The sequence below is a fragment of the Nannobrachium achirus genome (genome assembly GCF_963921795.1).
Source record: "Nannobrachium achirus genome assembly, chromosome: 12".
NCBI lineage: Eukaryota > Metazoa > Chordata > Actinopteri > Myctophiformes > Myctophidae > Nannobrachium > Nannobrachium achirus.
The window spans coordinates 34,242,801-34,269,032 of NC_137832.1; the positions used below are offsets into that span (position 1 = coordinate 34,242,801).

At 40.4% G+C, this 26,232-nt stretch overlaps 3 protein-coding genes across 8 annotated transcripts in view; 1 reads left to right on the forward strand and 2 right to left on the reverse strand.

Moving 5' to 3' along the window:
* Window positions 1–5,624: 5,624 nt before the first annotated feature.
* On the reverse strand, window positions 5,625–16,339 carry ewsr1b (EWS RNA-binding protein 1b). Of its 5 annotated transcripts, none has more exons than XM_080739354.1 (16): window positions 16,252–16,339; window positions 15,457–15,493; window positions 15,277–15,322; window positions 15,026–15,164; window positions 14,632–14,833; window positions 14,242–14,516; window positions 13,975–14,137; window positions 10,053–10,090; window positions 9,409–9,441; window positions 7,956–8,071; window positions 7,738–7,867; window positions 7,520–7,630; window positions 7,166–7,304; window positions 6,982–7,082; window positions 6,622–6,868; window positions 5,625–6,006 (listed from the first exon to the last, which is right to left on the reverse strand). In XM_080739354.1, exons 1-16 carry the CDS (start codon window positions 16,265–16,267, stop codon window positions 5,970–5,972), a joined length of 1,830 nt encoding a protein of 609 aa, XP_080595480.1. In that variant the 5' UTR covers window positions 16,268–16,339; the 3' UTR covers window positions 5,625–5,969. The 5 variants fall into 5 exon arrangements, with proteins under 5 accessions (XP_080595480.1, XP_080595479.1, XP_080595478.1 ...); XM_080739353.1 differs by having other exon boundaries at window positions 15,026–15,167; XM_080739352.1 differs by having other exon boundaries at window positions 15,277–15,328; window positions 16,252–16,334.
* Window positions 16,340–17,479: 1,140 nt separating this feature from the next.
* On the forward strand, window positions 17,480–22,003 carry rhbdd3 (rhomboid domain containing 3). Its single transcript, XM_080739125.1, has 5 exons — window positions 17,480–18,076; window positions 18,365–18,748; window positions 18,909–19,035; window positions 19,317–19,580; window positions 20,433–22,003. The coding sequence occupies exons 1-5, from the start codon at window positions 17,914–17,916 to the stop codon at window positions 20,599–20,601; spliced, it is 1,107 nt and encodes a 368-aa protein (XP_080595251.1). The 5' UTR covers window positions 17,480–17,913; the 3' UTR covers window positions 20,602–22,003.
* Window positions 22,004–22,473: 470 nt separating this feature from the next.
* emid1 (EMI domain containing 1) overlaps window positions 22,474–26,232 on the reverse strand; it is a 78,914-nt gene continuing 75,155 nt past the window's right edge. Inside the window, exons 15-16 of one of the 2 annotated variants that reach the window (XM_080738258.1) lie at window positions 24,986–25,070; window positions 22,474–23,934 (exon numbers count right to left, since the gene is read on the reverse strand). In XM_080738258.1, the coding sequence (XP_080594384.1) occupies window positions 23,798–23,934; window positions 24,986–25,070 (222 nt within the window). In that variant the 3' untranslated portion in view covers window positions 22,474–23,797. Of the gene's footprint in view, window positions 23,935–24,697; window positions 24,805–24,985; window positions 25,071–26,232 lie in introns of those variants that run through there. The other variant, XM_080738259.1, reaches the window with a different exon arrangement.

Here is a 26,232-nt window from a genome sequence, read left to right on the forward strand (position 1 = left end):
AGACTTGACGAGCTTGTTAAGACAAAACGCTGACGGAACACTGGTTTCTGTATGGCTGCGCAGTGTGGCCTGTGTACCCTATCCTATACCGTACTCCACACAGACTGCAGTCTGTAGGCGGTGGTGGAAAAAGTCCTCAAATGTTTTACTTGAGTAAAAGTATCAATACTGCAATATAGAAATTACAAATTGAATTCAAAATTGACTTGAGTAAAAGTACAAAAGTAGGTCATCAAAATGTAGTAAAGTACCAAAAGTAAAAGTACTCGTTATGCAGAATATCCAATTTCAAGTTTTCAAATGTATACAAATCTTTTGAAAATAGCAGATCTACAAGCGCACAATGCATCGCATCGTGAGCTTGTAGATCGGCTATTTTCAAATGGCTGAAATGTAGGCCTATATAGGGCTGAAGTTGTTGGTAACACTTTCTCATAACCTCCAAAAACAACTAGTAAGTAACACTTATGTGATACATTAGTTAACTATTAGCCTACTATTACATTACTTAAGCATTTATTAAGCTTTGTGCCGCCTCCTGCCGGAAAAATGACCTCTCCAACCACTTTTGCGTCCGTCCTGGGGGTCCCCGGAGCGGTGGTCCATGGGAATCGATTCCCGGGGACCACCGCTCCGGGGACCCTGGAGAGGGTCCTTGAGCGTGTGCACTCTGCAGTCCCAGGCCGAGGCCCCGAAGTCGGATAGGAGCAGAGCGGCGGCCGCCTGGTTCTCCAGAGCCATAGTCCACAGTCATATCGCCAGGGGTCCCTGGAGGTGGTCCCCGGGGGTGGTCCCCTACTCTGCGGTCCAAGGCCGAGGCCCCAGAGTCGGATGCGAGTCGAGCGGTGAAGGTCCCTTGCGCCTGGTTCCCAAGTCCCAATTTCCCCCTCTAGCCCTGGATCCTTTATCCTTCCCCTAATATGAGCACTTGTGATGGGCATAAAATTTACCGAAAAAAGTAGATCTACAAACTCCCCCCCATGTAGGCTCATATGAATTAATAGTGTTACTAAAGCAGTAAGTAATGATGATATCCTTGTACTTGTACATATGAATTGAAGCTTAAAGCTGTGTAAGTTGCTCAACTAGTGGTCAGAGCTGTATAGCAAACCGCGGCCGCGTCCGTGTCTTTCGGCCGTTTTTCGCCACCGCGTCCGCCTGCAGCTCGCCGAGATCTATCTTTAGAGGGGTCCCTGGTTCCTGTGCGTTCAGGCATTCCGGAGAAACTGACTCCTTCACCCGAGTATGTTGTTGTTATGTTGAGGCAAGCTACTTCCTGAGAAGTCAGCAAGATGCGTCTGTGATTGGCCGGTAGTGTACCATGTGTTTATGATCGGCGATATGATTGGCCAACGTATACACATGATGCAGATGACGTCATTTTGCCGCGAAATTCTCCCCCCCCCTCACGGCTCATAGAAAACATATAAAGAGAAGGCTTTAGAAGCTGAAATTAACGGAGTGGGGGTTCTTCGATTTAACAGTTAGGACAATTTTAAGATTTGTTTTATAAAAAAAGTTACATGGTATAACTTTAATAAATGCTTAAAGGACTAGTTCACCACTTTTCAACCTGTCTTCATATAATAGGTCCTCACTAATGTTCATAATAAAATAGCACAATTTGTTTCTATTCAGTCTGGGACTCATAGGAGAGCTGTCAAATCCTTCTACCGGTGACATCATCGTTTGACCAAAAAAAAAATACAATTAAATAATATTTTTGAAAACAAATATTTAGATTTTTATTATCACGAGAACAATGGCTTCCACTTTAACATTGCAACTTTTTCAGGAATAGAAAGCCTGCAGTTTCTATTAGCTTGCATTTCCCATTGATGATGTCACCGGTAGAAGGATTTGACCCACCCACAGCTCTCCTATGAGACCCAAAACTGAGTAGAATTCTTTTTTGATATTTTATCATGAACATTAGTGAGGACCTTTTATATGAAGATAGGTTGAAAAGTGGTGGAGTGCCCCTTTAAGTATTACTTACTAGTTTTTTTTTGGAGGTTATGAGAAAGTGTTACCAAGTTGTTATAATGTAGGTTTTGGTAATAATGATCAAAATCTACAAACCTAACTAGAAAGAAACGTTTTTAAATACATTTAGTGGAGTAAAATGACAATATTTGGATCCAAGATGCAGTGGAGTTGTTGTGGAAGTAAAAGTGTACTTAAAGGAGTAGTTCACCCCCAAAATGTTTTTTCCCCTATTGATTACTCATATAGAGACTTTAATTCGTGGATATTTTTTGTATTTGTCGCATTATAAGACAATAATTTGATTTCAATAAATGTACCCCCATTGATTCCGGAAGGGGGTAATTGTGTGTGTGTGTGTGTGTGTGTGTGTGTGTGTGTGTGTGTGCGTGCGCGCGTGCGTGCGTGCGTGCGTGTGCGTGTGCGTGTGTGTCATTTGGGGGGTGAAATACTCCTTGGCTTTTTAAGTAGCCTACAAAGTACAAACTACACAACTGGATTGCATTGTTTGGGCAATTATGTGACAACGTTGTATTATAGCCTAATCCATATGACTTCGACTCGAGTGTGGGACTATGTGGAATAGTCTGTTGGCTGGCCCTACAATAGAAGAGGTCAGCTAGAGGCCATATATTTCAATTAAGGCACGTCTGTAAATCGATATTCCGATTAAATTAAAGATTTCACACCCATTGTAAAAACTAATAAAAAGATCACAAGTTGGAGAACAAAGGCTACTCGTGTCAGAGGTGTTGTAGGGACATATTGGGGTTGGAGAAAAATATGCTGGCCTACAGCAGCCCAATCAAAGTGCTCATCATACTGTGAAAACCAATCAGGCTAGCCTAATCAAAGCGCTGCTTGCGTGATCTGTTGCATGGAAAACTATCCAGCAGGACCGAGCTTAAACATTTTGGCACGTTAAAATTAACTCGTCTTTAGCACCACTTCTCCTTTATTTCATTTAATAGCTGTAGTACAGTAGCTGCTTGTAACCGTTTGCCAGCATTATTTTTGAATTTCAGTTGAGGCGGTGGGTGGAGAGCCTTGTTTTCGTTTAAAAAGTAACAGAGCGAGCGAGCGTGTGAACTGTGAAGAGAAGGGGGGGGGGGATGATGAGATCATTTTCTGTGCCTGGATGAATCAGCTTTTCTTCCCATGTCAGAAAGACAGCCAATGTGCTTTAAAATACCAAATCTGACAAGATAACTTCACTTGAAGCGTAAAAAAGGCACGCTCCATGAACAATAGGCTACTAATTTGGCTTTATATTGCAGCCAACAGCAGGGCCAAATGTGTGTCTGCCCCGTCAATTAAAATGTAAATGTGATTTTACATTAGACAGAAAAGCGGACTGTTGAGATTGATTGATTAAAGAATTTATTATAATTGAGTTGGCATAGGAAAAAGTACAGTTTCATGACAGTACAAATCACTGGTACAAGGTCAACTAAAAGGAGATCCTAGTAAGCTTTTCGACTTATTTACACAGGAACCACTTTATGTATATCATATAACATTGAAAGACAGACGGATAGAACACAGTATATGACATAGGATAACATCAATTACATCAATGTCCTTTTAATAGGGCCCTGTTTAATGTATTGACGCTTTGACTGTGGAATTATTTGTCTTCTTATATCATAGTAGACCTATATTTCTATGCTTGTATATTCTGTACATGTGCAGGTATATCAGTATAGGCTATATGCCTGTGTATACACCTGGATGTATGTAGACTTTAGACTATTGGCATAATGTCAATGTTAACTTAATACATTATCCTGCTGGATTTGTGGTTTGAATTGATGTACTTATCAGACCACACCCTTCCCACAACAGCCTGAACTCAAGGGATCATGACCGCCCCTTCCACACACACTTGCCATTGCTGCCTGAGGAATATGTGTACTCAAAACGTGTGGCTGAGTACTCTGTATAGTTAAAGCCAAGTTTATTCTTTTGCCTAAACATAGTTGGATTTTTTTGCATTATACAGTGGTCTACCTCTATTGTTTTAGGACCCTCTTTACCGTTTCCAAGGTCTTCAGCTGATGTCCATGGCAGTGGAGGAAATGTAGATTTTCATACTACACAAGACAAATGAACCTTATCGGGAATACAATTATGGGAATGGACCCAATGATGGCCATGTAGAACATGTTGCAGATGGAATTTCTCCAGAACATCCTCTGCCAGGCGCTCTTGGTGAAGGTGGTGATGTTTTTAATTTTCCAAGGCAAACAAGAGAGAGGTTTGATTGGAGAAATCTGTACACAAATTGTCATTACATTTAAGGACACAAGGGATGATCAGTTCAACGAAATGTTAAGTGGTTATATCATAGTAACCCATTAGCAGTCAAGAATAATTCTCAAAAAATGAACCGAGTTGTGCCAATGCCTTAATAGCCATGTGGTTAACAGATGCCATTAAAGAATGTGGCCTGCATTCACATTATGTGATCAATAATATTCCTTAATTCACTCACTTTAACTCAAACTTGAAAAAGCTTGTCTTTAGGACGTGAAGTTGTGAGCATGACTACAGGAATGGTAAATGTGATTTTTTTTCCATCTGGCACTGGAGATTTGCTGCCAAGAACATTTGTCTGTATAAGTAAAAAAGGTTCCCCCAGGTATAACCGTAGATACAAAAAAGCAAAGGGAATGTGTAAAAAAAAGAAAAGAAAAGCAATAACACCTCAAATCACTGACTGCTGAAACTTATAGGTTGACATTTCTGTATTAGTCATGTTTTGAGTGGTCCTTTGTAATATTGTAATATTTTGAGATAGGGATTTGATAATCATGGTGTATGCCATAAACAATTAAAACATGTGCAATGCATCTAGAATATGAAACTTTACGTTTTTTTGAAATTACATGACAAATTTTACTTTTTTTTTTTTCAAAAAAAAAATTGTAAAGATTATTTTTCTTCAAAAACGGCCGTCTTTGACGTCACAAACGGCAGCAAATCTGGACAGCCTGTTTTGAGAACCCGTGGGATGCTTTTAACCTCCACCTTCCCAAAACCAGAGAAAGACAACAGTCTGAAATGGGACTTTGTGAGGATAGAAGGTGCTAGTGGGACCACAAAAAAAAATAGGTTTTAAAATAGGAAAAGTGAATTTTCATGGTGGATCACCTTTAAACAGCCACACCCTACTAGTCAAAAATAATTACTTATCCCCAGTTAATGTTCAAATCCTTTTTTGAAGCTGAAATCTAAATGAAAAACAAGTCTCCTAAAAGCCCGGATTGCATTTACTGGCTCTGCATTGCAGCCAACCATGCAAACATTTGAAAATGGTGCCACCTTGAGGCAATTTCAGTAAAGCAATGAGTACAGGTTGAGTACCACTGCTTTGTGTATCAAAAACATGGATATGACAACTTTGGCTTATCCAGTTGAACAACCACCCCTGGTTTTGAATGATTAATGCTTTTATATACAACCCCACTGAAATACAAATCTTTGCACATTATGACATTATATCCAATATCCACCATTTATCACAGGAATAGAAGCTTTTTATAAAACAGACTGAGTAACTGGAGGGGGGGGGAAAAAAAGCATCTGAAAACCTCAACATTCCCTTGTGTAACAAAGAAACATCCAAAAACAATCAGTTGATTAGCATCAAATGGGAGCTTTTTTTATTTTCCAAATGTGTCAATACACAACTATCAGTTGAACAAGGGGAACAGGAGGCAATTTACGATAAAAAGAAAAAGGATCTTACAATACACTGTAAAAACTAACTTGCATACGGTATTTAAAAAATTCAAAAAAACATGCACAAGACAAGGCAAAAATATTCAAGAATAAACTAGAAAACATTTGAGCTGAATGAAACTGCACCAGAATATCCAAAAGCAGTTCTAGAACCATATATGGAATCATAAATTAGAAATGTCCACTGAAGAAAAGAAAAAGAAAATCTGCACTAAACAGAAAATTCAGTACGTTGTTTTTCAGTATGGTCGCTCCCGGCGTTCCCCGCGATGGTCCCTGGGTAAAGAACAAAACCACCATGACAAACTGCACTTTAAGACATTAAATTACACATGGCCAATAGAAACTTTTTCATCCTTAAAGGTTCATGAAACCCTGCCTATTAATTTGTTTTATCAAAATTCAGAATATGAAGAGAACTCTAAAATGTAGGCTTGGTTATCTGTTTTTGTGGGGGGAGGGGGCGGAGTTGAGCGTGCATATCATATTCTGAAACTGGCCAGAGAAGCTGTCCACACTGGAATTGGGACTTCGAAAACAATTAAAACTAGCCATTGCAGCTGTAAAAATTATAAAGATTCCACAACTTCATGGCATATTAACCAGTAAAAATGTGCAAGTCTTTTACAAACAAACAGTCTGAAATTGTATTAATCGTTTAACTTTCTCCGCCCGTGTTTGTCCTGCTGTCTAATGACCAGGGACAACCGGAGCACCGAGCGCTGGTGGTAGCACTATTCAACATGACTTCTTCGGCTTCCCCCCCGCTCATACAAACAAAATGTATGTGCATGTGGTGACAGTGCACGTTCACACCGAAAATAGCAGATATACAAGCTCACAACACGATTTTCTATGTGCGCTGCCGCGTACGAAGAAATATGTCCTTACCTCATATCCATCTTGCCGGGTGGTCCCATTCCTCTTCCACCTCTACCACCCATAGGTGGTCCTCCACGCGACCCACGGAATCCTCCTCTATCCATCCCACCGCGTCCTCTGAATCCACCGCCACGGTCGCCTCCCCAGCCTCCACGGAACCCTCCAGGTCCCCCTGGTCCTCCAGATCCACCAGGGCCACCACGGTCCATGCCTCTGCCCCCACGCATTCCCATACCACCTCTGCCACGGTCACCACCTGAAAGAAACAATATCCGAGCTTAGTTTTTATCCCACATACTAAAAAATAATGAAGCTACACTCTTCGTTTTGAAATCATAAACTGTCTAATCTGAGTTTACACATCCTTACCTCCAGGGGGGAATGGTGGTCCACCACCTAGACCTTCTGGTCTGGGGGCCTTGCACTGGTTACACTCCATCCTCCAGGCAAAGTTCTGGTTTCCACATCCCCTGAGAACATACGTACAACTTTTAATCAAGTGTTTCAAGCCAATGTCCAATGGAGAAAATTGCCTATATGAATGAATACGTACGGGTTAGGGCACTCCCAGTCCCCAGCTCTCTGCTGCATATTGCCCCCGGTAGGTCCACCTCTGCCGCCGCCGCCGCCCATTCCACGTGGAGCACCTCGTGGGACAAAGCCACCCCGCTCTCCTCCACGGCCCATCATACCTATTACACAAGAAGATAAGGCATTAGGATTGATTGAACGTTTTAGACAAAAATGGAGAACAGTACAAGTACAGTTAAACACCCTGCCTAAAAGGAACATCCCAAATAAGTCCTTTATGGTATTTTTTTTATGTTGGAAGTCCTTGGTATTCAATTCATGGACATAACAAATTGCAAGCAAAGAAAACATTCAATATCATTGCAGTTATATTTACCTCCACGACCCATCATATCACCTCGCATAGGCATGCCACCTCTCATTCCTCCCATCATAGGCTTACGTCGGGCCATGGAAACCTTCAGCCTACGTGTCTGGAATTCCTTGCCTTCAAATAAAATACAAAAATATTAAGGATTCACACTATAAAGGTTTGTATATAGTTCAGTGCTGGAAATGCTAAATCAAGTACCGGCAGAAGTCAAAGCAACATACCATCAAAGTGCTCCACTGCTGCTTTGGCACAGAAGGGCTCTTCATAGGACAGGGTGGCATCCCCCTTGGGCTTTCCAGAGTCCTTGTCTGTGTAGATGTTAATAGCTGGCTGACCCAATCTGCGGTTCATCTGAAGAAAAAGCAGAGGAATTCATTATTTCACGTGCAAAGTTCTTTGCACACATTTCTGACCTTGTTATGTATAGAGCAATTCTTACCCTTATAGGTCCGACATGCTTAAAGAATTCAGCCATCTCATCTATGGTGGCATTCTCAGTCAGCCCAGTAATGTATATCGTGCTGTTCTCAGAATCGTCTTGCTCCTCAGGGCGTCCTGAAAAATAAGTATTGGTTAGAACCCAACTTAAAAGCACCATGACAATTGCAACACGCAGGAGAAAAAACAAACAAAAAAAAAACAAGACTACCGTAAATCACCAATTAATCGCCCGGTGGCAAACTGCCCCCATTTTGCGCAATAAACGCCTGTTTCAAATAAGCGCAAGGTTTGTATAAGCGCCTGGGCCGTTATTTGCAATTAATATTATCCTTATTAGGTTTTATGTAAGAGCCCGGGCTATTATGTTGCATGGCAGTGGTGCGCTGAAAACAGCAAATCTACAAGCTCACAGCAGTGCTGTGACAGCACGTTGCAACGCACCGCACTCGCTGTGCGTTGCTACAGGTCATATTATGTTGCATGACGGTAGTGCGCTGAAAACAGCAAATCTACAAGCTCACAGCCTTGTGGACAGACACTTCTAAACCAAATGTATATGGTGTCCAGCCCAGCGCTGTGCTACCATGACGCGCAGTGTGCGTCGGGGAACCGATTGCCAAAGGACATCAAAAAAAGAGAGGAGTCTGCTGCTCTCTGCGCACTGACCATCATTCATTACTGTCTAAAACGTTGCTACAATGCAAAGTTTACGTGAGTAGGCTACTTTAATGGCAAAACGTTGTGATGGAGAAAGACTGGCCAATAAAGAACAGCTGGATCAGAATAACTTATTACCTACTGTTGCTGCCTCTTATCCAGTCCGCATTTTGAAGAAGTAATCCATTATTTTGAGGTTCAAGGGGAAAGCAGAAGGCTTAATCATAATGCAATACCATAATGGTTTAATGTCAGGATAGTGGAGCTGTTCAGCGACAGCGAGTCCAGTCAGAACAGCACCGCAGCTGCAGGACTTCTGCGCTAATTGGGTCGTTGACTCGTTGAGTTGCTGCCATGCGGTAATTGACTATTTTGGAAAAAGATTCCCTTAGTATAAATATAGTATATATATATTTTTTTAAAGGCTTTCATACACTCTTGATATTTTTTAAATGAGGTTTGGTCTAATAGATCGCAATGTGCTATTTTCTGGGTGTTCATAACAATTAAAATAATAACAATAATAATTATAACATTTATTATAACATTTTGATTATTACCCCTATTATATAGTTTGAGAAAGAAAAATTTACCAAATAATGGCCCAGTGCTGGCCAGTGCCAAAATAAATAAAAGCCTGTTACCAATAGCCGCCTGGTCCCTTTTAAGCGCCCGGGGTCCGACCCCATTTTGTGAAATAAACGCCCGGGCTACCAATTGGTGATTTACCGTATATAAAATGGTAGAATAATCCAATATAAATTAACGCCATAATGTAAAGGTAGTCTGCTCACCCATTTCACGCTCTCCTTCGCTGTTCATGGGTCCTGTAGTCCATCAAATGAGGGTAAGAGAGAAACGGTAAAGAAAAGTCAGTGTGTGCCAACTTGGACATTACATTACTCCTGAGGAGCATTACAAAAGATAACCCAGAGACATACCATACACGTCAGCCTCAGCCATATGGGAAAATTGAAAATGATACCTGACAGATGACCACATTTCCCACTCAAGTGTAATATTGTTATTTGAATGAATAAAATACCTCAGACCCTTTTGCAAATAATTTTGTATCATATGTCTCTAAGACCAGATATGAATCCTCAAAAAAAACCAGGAATTCAGTCCATGAGATTTAAGACAATAGGAAACAAGACATGTGTGTCGCCAGCGGGTATTTGTGATTAACCTGATAAAAACTCAACCTGACAAAACTGTGAAACCACAGGCAGTGAGTGATAAAAGCAAAATGTTTACCAAGTACCCCAGAGGAAGAGGTCTTGCACCCAAAAAGAACCCCCCTTTATGTTCAGGTGTGATCATATAAATAAAAACGTTGTGTACCACAATGTAATATGCATCAATATTCGGAGCATACTTGCTCAAAAAGGCTTTAAGGTTTTGAGTGGACTAACCAGTGTAATACTCGTTAACTTACCACCAGGCTTACTGAAGCCACCTCTGTCTCCAGCGCTGCTATGGGGGAATAAATGGAGATATGAAGGCGATTTCCCTTTTACAGCCACTTCCACGCCTCGAGCCATGAGGCTTGAATAAGGGAGTAATGAAGACATTTCGCTATCCTAACAGCAGTTAACTCCCAAAAGTGATAAATAATACAATTCAAACGAGGGGACATGGGGATTTGTCCATTATAAATTTGCTAGCTGGCTACAAAGTTAATGACAGCTTTAAGTAGTGCTATACAAATAACAAGTTTTTTTCATTACATTGACAAAACCCCTCAAGATTTGTACAATACCCCTCAAAATGTGCACAATAGTATAACAATTTCAGATGCATTGATAACTAATAATTATCATTACACGTCTAAATGGTGCAACCTTGTACCAACACCAACTTTCAACAAAATGTACGCTTCAAATAAATATGTACTAGTTAATAAAAATACAATGCATCTGAAATTTCACAATAGGATCAGGTGATCATTTTCACCTTTGTAAGAAAAATAAAAAAATAAACACAATTGCTCAGTGTTTTACAAAGACAAAATCTTAACAATATAAACAAAATAAATTATTTAATTTGATGGTAACAATATCTACGAAGTTAAAACAAGGTATTTTTTTTAATAAAAAAAAAAAGACTCTTAATAGCTTTGCCCATCATGCTTTTGAAACCACCATCCTTAGTTGTTGGCATATAGGCAGACCCAGAATCTTTGTTTAAGCGCCCCTCCTGCTGCTTTAGCCGGCTCTGTATTGAGTACAGGTACTTTTTAGAGTATAGATGGTTTTAAATGGCTCTCACTGTTACCTGTACGGTATAAATGTGACAAAGCATGTTAAAAAGTGCTCAAAATAATGTGATCAAACATTTGTATTCCAAACCACAAAAAACATACTGATATTGCATTAATGTGAGACATGAACCCCCTCCCCAAAATATTCATGTGGCATAATAAAATCAATCCCAAATTATGAAAGCAATTATGGAGATGCTATGTGGGCAACTTTACCATTTTTGATTCATGCATAATATCTCATGTATCCTTCCTTTCAGTGTTTCCTCCATTTTCATTTAGCAGTGGTGCAGTGCAGCACCACTGCAAGGAAATGAATTACTGGAAACATAGTATAAACATGGTAATTTAGCCATGTTATCTGTGTAGTCCATGATTTAATAATTTAAATTATTTAACAGAACCTCAACATGAAACATAATAACTTGGATCAGGAACAGATGAGACCAAACTACAATTACCAAAAGCACCACAGCTATTTTAAAAACCTACAGAGGAAACACTTATTTATCGTTGTACCACCTGATGTTGGACTCCAGGCTGAAACTTTATAAAATGTTAAACCATGTCTTTGTAAATACTTGCACCACAAACTTGAGAATGGGCACAACACTGTTCTTTGAAAAGGACTTAAATCAGCCATTGAACCAATAATTGGCTAAATAATCTTTTAACTGTCAGCTTAATGCCACTAAGGGGAACACCGTGTTGTGTTTTTTAATTTGCTTTATTATGGTTAACTAAGAATAAAATGGAAAACGTAATGTAGTTAAAGGAAATAAACGCTCAAGAACAATGCAATGCATAAGATTGCATGTAAAATTATTTTCATTTTTTCCTTAATTTGCACTGTGGTCATCTTGATTTGTATTGAGCTCCATCTACTGTAGTAATCACCAAAATCTGTTGTGGGATGACCATGAATGTTTAATGTGTCCAGTACAATATTAAAAAGGTGTGTTCAATATTTTGAATAAATGTTTGATAATGTTATGTACATCATATCTGATGTCATGCAGTCTTCCATCCAAGATTAACCTACCAGGAAAACTAAAGCCAACTGGCAATACATTCTCCTTCCGACGTCCAAACTTTTTCAGAAAAGGCAGGTGTTAAATTTGACCTCAGATGATGGGCAACACACTCCCCAGATGTCCCGACTTCCCAAACTAGTTCAGGAAGCCCGTCCAAAATGTATTTTTTCAAAGTCGTAAGGAGCACGTATTGACAATAAATTCCTAAAACTAAAAATACATTAACTAAAAAAACACAAACTGAAAAACTAAACTAACACTAATGAAAATGTCAAAAACAAAAACCAAGACAAATCTGTGATGTTGGGTCTGACAACCTTGAGCCCTAAATAAACTTTGCTTTCCAGAAGTTAAAATGGAAACCCCAAGAAGTTTCTCACAGCATGAAAACATTTTTCCATGCATAAAAAGGAGCTTGCTTGCCAGCTGAAAGACAGTGACATTCCCCTATATATTTGTCTTTTCATTTTATTTTAAAGGAACCAAGTTAGAAGATTGTTGAAATACCTCTACTCCTGTTATTTTGCTATTGCCTATGGTGACCTCAAAGGTTAACCAATAACCATCTTTTATCACAGTTCTTGTGCGCATTTGTGCATTTAAATCCATAATTAGGGCATCCGCTAGAGGGGACTGCGAAGTTCAGGGCTGTGCAATCTGGAATGACTACCAATGACATTAAGGGATTGTCATTTCCATTCCAAGTACAATCTAAAAAAAAGTGTTACTCGACAATCAAACCTGTAACCATGTATAGTCTAATAGTCTAGTGCACCTTGACAGAGTATCCTGTTACTTGAATCCTTTATTTACTTGAAAGCAATACTGCACTTTATGCACAAGTTACTTTAGTTACAAATTTGTATTGCACTTTAAAAAACCCTGCCTTGTTTTTGTGAGGGGACTGCGCATGAAAATTAGCATCCTTGCTAAATCTGGTCAATTTACATTGCATTTATGTAATGTCCATTAATATGCATTGTCCCGTCTAAATAAAGTAAAAAGTATAAAGTAATTCAAAAATATTTAATTTGTTTCCCAGATTTTCTGTTACCTCCCACACCAATTTAAGCAAATCATTATTTGTTGATTTAATCACAAGTTTTACCTTGAAAATCCAAGAAAAGTTATACCTTTCGGGTTGGTAAATTAAGAAAAAATGGCCATCAACAAAGACGGCCTTGCAAACCCATAACTCAGTATAAGGAAACGAGATACCCTTAGTTTACAGCTGATTACGTGGAAATTGTTCCCTTCTTAACTTCATATCACACCCAAATGTGAATTTTCTTCCCTGAGGTCTGTTTCAAAGCATTAAAGCCCATTTTAAATATTCCATGACATATATGCACAGGTTGCTCTAGATGTCTCAGAATTCACACGGCAACTGATGAGAAAACTGAAGTTTTACACCAACTTCTAATATTGCCAATAAACGACTTTTAGGCAAATGTGTAAAAATCCCTAGAACCATGAGCTACCCAAAGTAATGTGTGCACCATAAATCAACCTCAGTTTTAAAGGCCAAGGTCGAATGACATGGGATACAAGAACTTAAACTTCTTTCTCGAAAAGCTGTTGTAATTTAGATGGTAGTGGGGGGAAATGGTTTAACCGACCGCAAACCAATAGGCAGGCAACTCCCTACTATCAGTTACCCAAAGCATTTCTGATTATGGACCATATTCTGTGTAAATAATGTACTGAATCATGAATAAAAGATGTGCCATTACAAGGTGTATTGCACAGTGCATGGACAATTGTGCAACCCAACTATGATGGGGAAAAAAAACACTACCTTTCTTACCTTTTAGCCATTTCAGAGGCAGGGCTGAGACATCAAACGTTCATGATTGGGTTACAATTTATACCCACTGGCACTTATTCATCTTTGACAACTATCGTCTTTGGATTGTGTGAAAATCATAATTTGAAAACACGACGACTAAAATTATTATTAATGATTCAACAGTCTTTGGGGAGTGCCTCAGCCCTGCTCTACCTGGCAACCGCACCTGTGGATGAAAATACAGCGGGGTTACATATATAGGAAAGGAACTTACCCCATGCCACCGCGTCCCATGCCTCCACGCCCACGATGCATCATTCCACCTCTGTCAAACCCATCCCTGGCAGGACCTCTGCTATCCCCTGCCCCTGGATACCTTGAAGGCTCCGAAGCAGAGTAAGCAGAACTTCCACCCTGGCCTTCTTGCCTGTAATTATCTGAAAAACAAAATGTTAAAAGGTTCAATTGTGCAAACACTAACAAGCACTGCAGAGGAAGGCTTGCTTGGTTAACACCATAACCAGACAATGCAGACACCTACTGTAATGGCTGGATTGGTTGTAACTGGGAGGTCCACCCTGCTGGGCGTACTGACTGGGTGGAGGCTGTCCATAGGAACCTGATGTCTGAGGAGGAGGGTAGGCAGAGGGTGGTGGAGCCTGTGCCGGCTGTGCTGGGGGCTGCTGCTGATAGCTACTCTGCTGCTGGGCATAGCTTCCTTGTTGAGTCTGGTACCCAGTCTGCTGTTGGCCATATGTAGCTGGCTGGGAGTAGCTATTCTGGCTGTAACCAGTAGGTTGACTGGTGGCGTTGTAACTTAAGGAAAAAGAACAATTATCAATATCCCCAAAGAGCAGGAATCGTCATCTCCAAGTCAAAGCGGTGATCGTTTCACCCTCTGCCATAACAAATTGAGTGCACAGGCACATACCTCTGGGGTGCAGCTGGTGCTGGCTGCTGACCATAGCCAGGGTAGGCAGACTGGGCTGTGTAACCTGGCTGAGACCCATAAGTTGACTGGGTTGCAGCTGGAGCAGCAGCAGCAGGGGTGCTATCATAACCACTTGCCCCATAACCCTGTGTGGGCTGGGAGTAGCCATGAGCAGTACTGGCCTGGGCAGCAGGATATCCAGCTGTGGAAAACCACAAATGGTAGAATTTAGTAGACACCAATTAATAAATGACAATTCAAAGACGCTTTTATGTATTGATGTACTATATAAAGACAACATGTTATCATAAAGATAATCATGACATAAGCTCCAATGGGCTTCAGGGAGATGCATCTGGGATGTGATTCAACCTTCAGCTAATACAACACTAACCTGCTGCTGGCTGTGCATATGAGGATCCATACTGCTGTTGTGGTTGAGCATAGGTTCCAGCTGCTGGCGCTGTTTGGGTGTAACTGGTATCTGCAGCAGCAGGTTGGGCATAAGAGCCATAACTCTGTTGGCTATAACCCTGCTGAAGAACAAAGGGGGGGGAATATTTGACCCAGGCAGAAAATAACATTGTTTGTCACGCAGCAGCAGCGCATTTGTGTGATTCTTTGTTAATCTGTTTAAATTCTCACCTGTGCAGACTGGCCATATGCCTGTGCGGGCTGAGCAGCATAGGAACTGTACCTTGTAAAAGTACAATGTGCATTCATTAGTTCCATATACGTTTTTCTTAATACTGTATAATGCGAATAATAGGATGCAAAATCTCCTAAACCATGGTATTTGATTAAAAACACAAACACGTTTCTTACCCTGTTTGAGCGGTGGCCTGGGTGTACGAACTATAATCTGAAAACGCAAAACAATTGTTAACATTACAAATACGAATATAACATTGATTTAAACTATTATAGTTCCCAGTATTGATGACTTGTATGTCTAGGTGAAATTAATACATAGTCCCTCCAGCACTACAATGGAAACAAGCCCCCCATGGCTTTTTGTGTTATCCTTTTAGCATTGTTGTATAACCAAACCAATGTACTTTTAGCAAACGGTTTATCAAGTATTCATTAATCGATGTACGTAATATTCTTAGCAGAACGATGTGGGGCTTTAGTCATCATTCTGATTAAAGCGTAATGTTTGGGTCAAACTTGGATATTATTTTAAAATCAGGGAAACTCCTTCGCGCGCAAGTTGGCGCAGCCCATGCTAACACCGCCTAGCTAACGTTAGCAGTAGCACCATTCCTCCCACAGCTCCAATCACAATACAGAAGACGGATTCGCAAACAGTTTGCTTTCAAACCAATTTCAAACGACTACTCATTAATCTAACTAGGCATATCATGTATAAATATAGAACAAGATAAACATGTGACGTTCCAGAGATAAATAGGCCAAACCCCAAAGCAGGGCCCCAAGTTAGGCCTTTGAGGCCTAGCTTTGCCGGCGACCGTGGACGACAACTAATGCATCTTTCACAAACATTTAAACGGTAAAATACCACAAAAGCACTTCAATTGACCTTTAACAATAAAACGCGTAATTTAGCTTTGAACCATTCTCTTAAAATCGAGTTGAAATGTTGGAATTTTTGCATACCCGGAGCGGACGCCATCTTGATGTGTCTGCGTGAGAGAGCGGCTGTCTGTGTGGACGCCGGTGCGCTATCTCTGTTAAATGTGCTGCGCTCTACTGCTCCTGCTCTTGACTTGCTCTGCTGCAGTGCACGAGTCGCGAGCGTTGTGATGGGCGTGGTTTACTGGTGCCACTAAACGCAAGCCCCTTTTCCACTGACATGGCCCAACACCACACCACACCACACCACACCACCCCTCCACATTGCACTACAAGGACCTTAGTAGAGTGGTGTGAAAGTGGTACTAAACGTGGTACTAAAAAGTATCCAATCCAGAATAGGTCTGAGCTAGGCCAAACGGGGCCAAACACTTCATAATGACTGATCACTCACTTTCTTAGACCACCAGGATATAGTTGTAATACATGATAAATAGATTCTATTGTGTTATAATAACCACTATTATAATCTATTATAGTGTATCATAATTAGGATAGTTGTAATACAGATGTATATTGTATTATAATAGGGGTACTTTTGTGTAGTGGAAAATGTTGATATTTTTATGTGGTGTCGTGTAGTGTGGACGGTGTGGTGCTAAAGCTGCAGTCGAAAAGGGTCTTTAAAAAATCTCCCATTCATTTTTCCCATAGATTTTTTTACAAAAATATTTATATCAATTTAATTGATATACATATTTTATGTATAATAATTGATTCAATTATTATAAGCCCAGAATCAAGCCATCCAGGATCTTCCTGATGAATCATCATATTCCACGAAAGCTTCCTTTGATTCTGTGAAAAGTAAAAATTCAAAATCGCTAAAACAAATGGTATTTATTAAATGTAGTATAATTAAATATTCAAATATATATTTTTCATTCATATAAATATTTTTGTGTCTATGGGGGAAATGAATGGGAGATTTCTTTAGTGGCACCGATTCGTCACGATGTTGGAGTGCGCTGCTCAAGGTTGGAATAAACCAATGTCGATTCTACAGCCTTCAATTGTGTTGTGTACAATAATGCATATCACTATTTGTATTTATTTATTCTAAATGTTTATGCTATTTAAATGTAAACAGTTGTTTTCCACATTGTCAAACCACAATTTTATAGATATATATATTTTGTTTTAAAGCAGATCGTCATGCATGGACACTGACATTTTGGAATGCTCCAAACCAGCGGCAGACGACGTAAACAGGAACTGAACATTGTGGATCATCAATGGTGTGCAATTCATTTCGGAACATTTGTGGGGAATTTTTCATGGTTATAGTCGTTTTCGAGAAGCAGTTACAGTAAGCTGGTACTGCCTTTAACGTTAACGGTAATATCAAGCGTAGATTAATTTAACTAACGACACTGGGATATGAGGAAGGTTTTAGAGCCTCTTGTGTCAGTCAGATCACCACTACTCATGACTCCTCGCATTATTTTGAAAAAAGATTAGAAATCGACTCCGTATCATGTATGTGTGTGGTGCATTATCAGCAGTAAGCAACTTGGATGCTAATGGGACACTGAGTGCAGCAAGGCACGCTTTTATTGATTGATTTATAAGTCAAAAATGTAAACAGCACAAACTTTAAGGTACAGTAAAATATTTGGGCTAAAATACTTTCCATTGTGGTCCTATGTAGCCTACCAGGCACAGAGCAACGTTACAGTTACAACAATGCTTGACCGCATATGCTCAGTATGGTTCTGGTTTGGCTCTAATCGGCCAGGTTTCTTCCTCGGTACAGTTCTATTGTTAACAGCAATGGTGCTTATGTACTCTGGAGGCATTCAATCTAGTTTAAGTTTGGGCCCAGGTGGAGACTTCCCAAGGTTCAAAGGTAAGCATCACATTAAGGCCCATTCCCACTGGGCCAGATAACAGATTAAAAAAAATATATTAGATATAGGTCTTATTTGTATCTTACCATCCACTTGAATGGAGAAAGAGATTTTTTTTATCTGTTATCTGGCCCAGTGGGAATGGGCCTTAATGCATAATGTTCTTGATGACCCTGCCTGAAAACTATGACCAGAGTTACTGTTATTGAAAACCACTCAATAAACCCATCCACAACCAAACTAACCACTGCAAATCTCTTTCTGTCAACTCTTGCTTTCTGTTTCAGACCCGTTGCTTTATGCGTTCAGTCATGAGGATTTGTCTTCTCTTCTCGTCAATATTATTCTACTGTTGTTGCTTGGACCGTGTCAGGAGCGACGCTGGGGAACAGCCGCCTTCCTTGCCCTCTCCATCCTGTCCACTGCCATTTTACCACCCCTCTATACCCTTGTCATTTTTATTGGTGGGGGTGAGACTAGTCGGATATGTGGTTACTCTGCCACTCAGCTGGTGCTTTTTACAGCTCAGTGTCGCCAGGTGACACAAAGGAAGCTCTTACGATGTGTACCAGTCTGGTTTCTTCCGTGGCTTTATCTACTCCTCAGTCTGCTGTTGTTGCCAAGTACACCAGCCCTGCTTCACTTCTGCGCCATATGCATTGGGCACAACTGTATCCTTGTCTGCCACATTTTACTAGAAATATGGACTGTTAAAGTTTTACTTGTTTAAAAAAGTCTGAAGTGTTGTCTTTCATTAATAGCCTACACATCAATGACACCAACATGCTTTTTCCAGACTTGCTACGTTATGTTACTTAATACATTTCAAAGATCATCAGTCCTTCGTTGGAATTTTACAGGAACTGGAACACACAAGAATCTTTGCCTTTATTTCTGACTGGGCATGCATTGTTACCTCTACCAGATTCAAACTGCCCACCTACTCTACTTCACAGAGGTGTGAACTGTGAATCATATTATGGCCTCTCCATACTTCGACCGAAACCACCGTTTTCGGTCAAAAGGTCCTTTTCTACCATAAAATTATATCCCTCGGTACTTCTGAAAAGCATTGAACCGAACGAGAGTTCGGAAATTTGCACGTCGGAAAACACAACTCACCGAACATTTCGGTCGAAGTATGGAGAGGCCTTTAGTCAAATCAATAAATAGTCATTGCATTATGCCCATTCACCTCTTGACTCCATAATGATATGTAACTTACATCCTGTGTTACAGATCCGGATCACACTCTCACACAATACCCACAAATCAGACATCATCTTCCAGTTGGCCCCCAATGAGAGATCCTTCAGTTTTGAATCAACGGCCATGGTTAGACCCTGTCCCTCCTTGGATGGCGGAAGGGTCCACTCCTATGTCAGAGGCTCAGCTAATGGACGAACAGATGCTACGGGCTGGAATAATGGCCTCCTTACAGGATGTTTCAGAGGACCCAAGTTCAAAAGTGGAGGTGGCAAAGTCATCAGTGTCCTCTCTCAGGTTTGTATTAGTTGTAAGCATAGTTTTTTAAGAATTAAGCTAGGTGTAGTCTTAAAGGTATGGCAAGGGTAATATTTGCTCAAATCATTGTTAATTAGCTCTATATTCTGATAGCAATCGTTGCTATAGACTATAGAGTGTTTGTTCTGCAACAGACGTCTCCCCGTTTCTCTAGCTCTTAAATATCAATATAAAATGTATCCAATCAGGACAGAGATCTCACACAGGATTAACAAGTGAAATTAGACGTGACGCAGGCCTGGGCCCTCCCCCGAAACTGTTTTTTACCGAATTGCAAATTAAAAAACAAAGGAGACTTGCTTGAGAGTGAGACACACATTTGCATATGGTTGCAACCATGGCCCCCCAGCCAGCCCCAAGCCATTGTTTCCTGGTGCAGGGCCTGAAGTGGTGTCACAAATAAATGAGCAGACAAAATAGAAACTGGAACACTATTCAATTGAGGCTAATGAATGTGTACTCTCTCGTGATTGGATTAAATTTGGCAACCCACTGGAAATATATATTTTCAGTTTATTAAAGAGCTGGAGAGACAAGGAGACATAGGATCTCCTTTTAGTTGACCTTGTACCAGTAATTTGTACTGTCATGAAACTTTTTTTTACTTTTTCCTATGCAACCATCTAATAAATTGAACAAATGCTTTATCATTAAAGAGCTTTAACTTTTTATCAAAACACTTTTTGTTTTGATCAAAAAATATCACATACCCTACCTTTAACTTGGTCTCCCTGATGTAATTTATTTTCATGTTTGTAAATAATATTCTCATATTATTCTGAGAATTGTGTTGCAATTGATCAAAAGACTAACGGTGAAGTTTAACTTCAGATTGCAGCAACTAGAGAAGATGGGCTTCCCTACTGAGAAAGCTGTAGTGGCGTTGGCTGCTTCAAAACAGCTAGATGGCGCCATTTCTCTACTCATCGATGACCGTGTTGGAGATGAGGCAGTGGTAATAACAAAAGGAAAGAGCCCTTTGCCACCACAGGGTCCCTGAAGTAATGTCAGACTCTTGTGCCAATTTATGTGAGTCTCTAGTCAGGCTATGAACAATTCCTGATTTGTACAATATATTTTTAGATGCTTGGGTTTTGCTGAGCTTAACTGATGTTAAATGTTCCCTGTGGGTTAATAAGGAGGAGGTTTCTCATTATATGAGTTCTAACGAAGAAGTAGGCTATGAGAACTGAGTGTGAGCTTAATTAGCAGCAGGTTCTAATATACATAAATATACTGTACATCAGATATTTTCATTCAGAGGCAGAGACTGTACAAGAAGTAGAATAAAAGTTGATTTATACAAAAGTATTATGAATCTGGCTCAATTTTCGAAACAAGTCTGACAATACAATTATTGAAGTTTAGTAGTGTTAAATGAGTACCATTTATTTATCTACTATAAATGGACAGCATATATGCTTGCGGGCTTGTTCGTGTGACTCTGCTATGTATGTATCGCAGAGACTCGAAGAAGTGCGTTGCCTGGTGTGAAGTCAGTAAGATTAGAGGTTCTCCAAAATTAAGAAAATCTCCATATAAGGAGATCCCTGATGTCATCAATACGACATCATTGTGAACATCTCTGCATGTGTGTGTGTATGCAACGTGTTTGTGTATCTTCACATATCTCCAGACCCGTCGCCTGAATCGACATAAATCCAAGGGTACCCCATTTGGGCACACTCGCAGATCGGTCAGATCAGTGGTTCTCTAATCCTTGATGTCATCAATATGATGTCATTAGGCAATTCTCTGTGCGTGTGCATGTGTATGTATCTGACCTTCTATATCTCAAGAATCGTCCGGCCAATCTACTTCAAACTGTGTATCTTGCCCAGGATTTGAGGGAGTGCAGTGTCAGAACAGCGGTTGTCCACAACCAAGATGTGCTAATGTTGTAGTGTTTGTCTGTCTGATGTCCATATACAGTATGTATTTCCATACTATACATGGAGATCCATGATTTCATCATAAGCTTAAAGAGTACAGAGTGTGAAGTCGGTCGGATCTAGCCTAGCATAGCCAGACGAATCTGCCATTGCAAAGAGAATTTTCTGGCCCCGCTCAGTTATTAAAATATTTCACGGCTCACAAGTTATGAGGAACCAACCAGGGGCCCAGTATGCAAATGAAGGGTGGGCTTTAGGTTGTGAGAAACCAACCAAGGCGTATCACCTTTGTGCTACTCTGATTGGTTGTAGGTCTAACCAATAGAGTCCATTTGAATCTTTCTGTAACCGCCCCATGTAAAAAGAAAATACATTGAGAAGAACCAGACTGTATCCACCACTAGTGATGGGCAATCCCGTTCATTTCAGTGATCGGATCATTTCGTTCACGTTCACGGTAATGATCCGTTCAAAAGATTCGTTCAAATGATTCGTTCATAGCGCGGTCGGCCCATGAAAAACACAATCGCGGGAGCGTTTTTATTACGTTGCGAGTAGCCCGCCGTCGCGTCCTGTCTGCCGCCCGGGGCTATTAGGGGGAGGGGCGGGGGTGTGAACGAAAGTGTGAACGACCCATTTCAGGGATTTGAACGAATCGTTCACGAGTCATGCTAATGATTCGATTCTTATGAACGAATCACTCATGAACGACACATCACTATCCACCACGCAGTGTGATAGTGTCTGGCTATGCGAGGCTAGGTCGGATCTGCAGTTGAAATCGATCTATAAATCCATGAATCTCTGTCTGTCTGTGTCCATGTATGGGGATCCCTGATGTCATTAATATGACATCTATCTAGCTATACAGTAGCCTAGCCTCCAAGTACTATAATAATGGATTCTACACTAAGTAGTCTGACAACGGGTATTATAACCGGAGGGTCATGTGTTCCCGATGGGCATCGCCCTAGTTACGACAAACTGAGGACAGGTGACCTGTTAAAAACACGGAACATGTTTTTATTATACCAACCATCTAGACAGGATTATCTTAACACAACACATTTGCAAGCAATTAAAAAAACACTCAAAATATAAAATGAAGTTACACATACAGCATACAAAACAAGAAACTACAGTTGATCATAATTTTAAATAATAATTCACAACATATTTGCAAGATGAGAAAGCAGATATCAAGTATTTTTCATTCTTTAAAGCAGTTTAAATTTACCAATGTAATATTGAGCAAAATGCGTCCAAACTCCATTAACAGTTTAACTATTTCTTATTTGCGTGTGCGTGAGTCTGGATGTCAGTCTACAGTACAGTATGTGTTTGCAGTGGAGGGAGGGGACAGGGGAGGGGGGGGAGTGTATTAAAAGCTGACACTAGCAACAGAGATTTTGAAATGCAATGCCAGACAATTAATAAACTAACGATACCTTTGACTTCTGATGTGGCATTTGGTTCTTCTAAATCTTATGATTGTTGCAGATCCATTTTACTGGCTATGCAAAATAGCTGAAATGTGTGATTTCAGTGTGATTTGTGCCTTTTTTTGGACATGAATACGTGTAAGTATAGTACATTTCTTAATTAATGTGTATTTAAAGGGGAATAAGCCAACTCACACCAATAAACTTTAGATCAGATCACTGACAGCAACTGATATCTCAGTGAGAGATGTCTTCATTTTTTTTAGTGCACCTACATAACATCAAGTTAAACAATACAATAGAAGTATAAAAAAATATTAGAGGAAGAGGTTTGTTTGTGTAATTGTGTCCTGCAAATTGTACATGCGCAATATACTTAAATAATGAAATCTCTTCAGATTCCAGACACATTGTGAAAGACAAAACAAACTCTGATCCAGCCTCTTTTTTTCCCTCTCACATCTGATTCCCCCTTTTTACCCTTAAAGACCCATATTGGCCAGAATAGTTTCCAGCTTATTGAGCACCACAGAAGATTCTCAAAAAGAATTTTCCTTTTATCCACCATGAATTGTTTGTTTATTTTCCTGAGGCTGAAGTCCCAAGCTGTGGCCACAAACAACGAGTGAGCTTCTGGGTCTATAAGGAGAACAGTGTTGGGTATGGGAGTGGGGTCATACTCATTCCCAATGAAGGTGGGCATTCTGGAGATCAGTGTAGTTTCCCTGAGGTGTTCCACACCTTTAATCAGATGGTTCAGCCCAAAGGGGGTATGAGATAAGATCTGAATCAGTTGAGTGCCAGAGAGACCAAAACGGAGGGTTTGGTTAATCCAGCCTCTGATCCTCAGGTTCACCGGGCGTTACTTCCCTCGAACCTTGGTGTCCGAGGAGAGAGGAGGTGAGGCAAGTCGAAATGGAAATCCTCCTGCTCGCTTATCTCTGTAGAAACTTGGGGATGCCGTGCCAAACGGGCCGTCCCCAGACCCCAGATCAGGCTCTGTCGAAGATAGAAAGCAGTTGGGACCAGGCTACCCTACCAACCAATGCATGTCCACATAACCAGACTCTACTTTGACGTATCCAAACACTTAGTTACTACTGAGGAGGCTTGGAGAATCTGATTGGCGATTGGTTTGATTCTTGCCTTTTTTTCTTTTTTACATGTTAAAGCTACAATCCAAGAATATCTACAGTGGTTGGAGGTAGTCTCCCTACTGTTACATTAAGACATTTCGACCTGGGTGTAGGGTAGGAGACCTACTGGTTGACATCAGCAATAAGGTTATTTGAAGCAGACGGCCATAGCCATTGAACTGCCATTGGCTGTAGTTTGGACAATGTTACAGGTACTTCTCTCCGTTGGGAGAGGCAGACAATGGATATACAACTTTTGTAGCTTTCATTCATAAAGCTCAAGCTTTCATTACAACATAATTATCTGAAACAATAAGTCCATCATTTCCTGTTCCTGACATTGCTGTAATTGAGTTCAGGTCAGGTGTATGACATGCATTGGTATACATAACCTTGTAAAGGACAAACCTATGGTGGGTGCATAACATTCTATCACAAGTTTCATAGTTTCAAAATAAATTCATAATTTTTCAGTTTTACAGAGCTGTATATGGGGAAAAAAGAATCAGATATTCCACATAATTTGTTCAGTTTGTGTGCCTACGGGTCCTCCCCATAGCCACAAAACCCGTAGCTCCTGTGCCAATAAGGACCATGTGGCTATTTGCAGTACAGTTGTAGAAGGATGTCTCTCTGTATTACCTGGCCAGATGATAGCCTCCAGCAACGTCACCCTGCGAGCCAGAAGCTCAAGGTCTGCCTGCAAGTCTTGGAACATCTGCAAGCTAATGTCCTATCAAAGAGCAGTGACAAGGGGGTTTGTGTGAGGGGGTGGAAACAGCAGCCCAGGTCCTGGGGCTGCTTTGCGACTGGTCACACTGTTGTCTCCAAAGAGTGAAGTTTGATGGGGATGTGAGACTCCACCCTACTTAACCCCTGCCTAAAGCTGACCCTATCTCAGGCCTCCTACTCACCATGAATACCGATCATAGTCTCGAGGATTAAAACCCTCTCAGCTAAGATCTTCAGCGCCTCTCTGATCTGATGTATTCCGTCCCCCTGTGAAGATAGATACAGCCGTCAAGGTAAAGAGCACAAGCCAAACGCCTGCTTGCCATGATGCAAGTAAATGTCTTTCTTTCAATTCATTACAGCAGTTAGAAGGTTAAACACAATCCATGTATCTGCCCAGCACTCATTGACATTATCCTATCCTTTTATCTCTCTACCTCCCTCATTCACTGGCCATGCTGCTATACTAAGCCAGTCTCTGCCATGCAGGGCTGGCCAACAACACCATGCACATTACAGACCAGCCACATGTTGGTGACATAACAGCTGATGTCCATTGTCCCAGCATTGATCATGCCATTCACATTCCATGTTGATGGGTAGCCATTCAGCCAGGCAAGTATTTTCAGAACTATAATATTTCACTCTTAATACTGCTGTGGTCACAATAGTAGCAACCACCCATAAGAGTTTCATGAAACCAGTAATATTTTACTTTTAAATCTATGTTTTCATTTAGGTTTATTTATTTAAATTTCTGCTGGCTTTGAGTCATCCCTACAGAAATAAACATGACAAAGTTGAAGTAGAGATGTTAGACGGATGCATTCAAGAAGATCACATTTATGATGCAATAGAAAGCATGCAAAGAATACTTCATGCTATTGGTGTCTGGGTGAGCGATTCCCTCTAAGAAATGCATTAATGAGATAAGCCCATGGTATATTTCTAGGCAGAAAAAGGCAAGGTTTCAGTAGGTCACCTAATTCCGTATATTACATGATTGTTTATAACAGAATACATTGGCAAGCTAATGGAAGGTTGTAGCTTAGAGCAGGGGTTTTCAAAGTGGGTGACGGGGTGCCGCGACGGCAGTCCAGGGGTGCCGCGAGTTCATTTGATAATATTTGGAATTTATTTGGACACTTGGAAAAAATATTTAGTATCATTTTAAACTTGAAGTACAAAGTTATTTTCAGTCAGTTCTAACCAAAATGGCTATTATCTTAACATTGTCCTCGCAACATAATCACTAAAATATCATTACTGTGAGGCAGAATCCTCATATCTCCAAGTTTCAAATGTGTACTTCTTTTGGTAAAGTAAAGCCCTGCTTAATCATACAAGACTGTCGCACAAAACGAGTGAAAACAGATCGGCTGTTTTCACTAGTTTAGTACATTTTATAGATGATAAATACAAAACGAAC

What these genes read in the sequence shown, in the direction of transcription:
- ewsr1b (XM_080739350.1), bottom strand. An exon ending in CAGGCCACCGCTCAAACAGG is followed by an intron (nt 15,329 to 15,456) that starts GTAAGAAACGTG and finishes TACTTTTACAAG; the next exon opens with GTACAGTTCCTATGCTGCTC. An exon ending in CATATGGCCAGTCTGCACAG is followed by an intron (nt 15,168 to 15,276) that starts GTGAGAATTTAA and finishes TTTGTTCTTCAG; the next exon opens with CAGGGTTATAGCCAACAGAG.
- rhbdd3 (XM_080739125.1), top strand. Translation starts at nt 17,914, where the DNA reads ATGCTTGACCGCATATGCTCAGTATGGTTCTGGTTTGGCTCTAATCGG. An exon ending in CATATGCATTGGGCACAACT is followed by an intron (nt 18,749 to 18,908) that starts GTATCCTTGTCT and finishes TACATTTCAAAG; the next exon opens with ATCATCAGTCCTTCGTTGGA. An exon ending in ACCTACTCTACTTCACAGAG is followed by an intron (nt 19,036 to 19,316) that starts GTGTGAACTGTG and finishes CCTGTGTTACAG; the next exon opens with ATCCGGATCACACTCTCACA.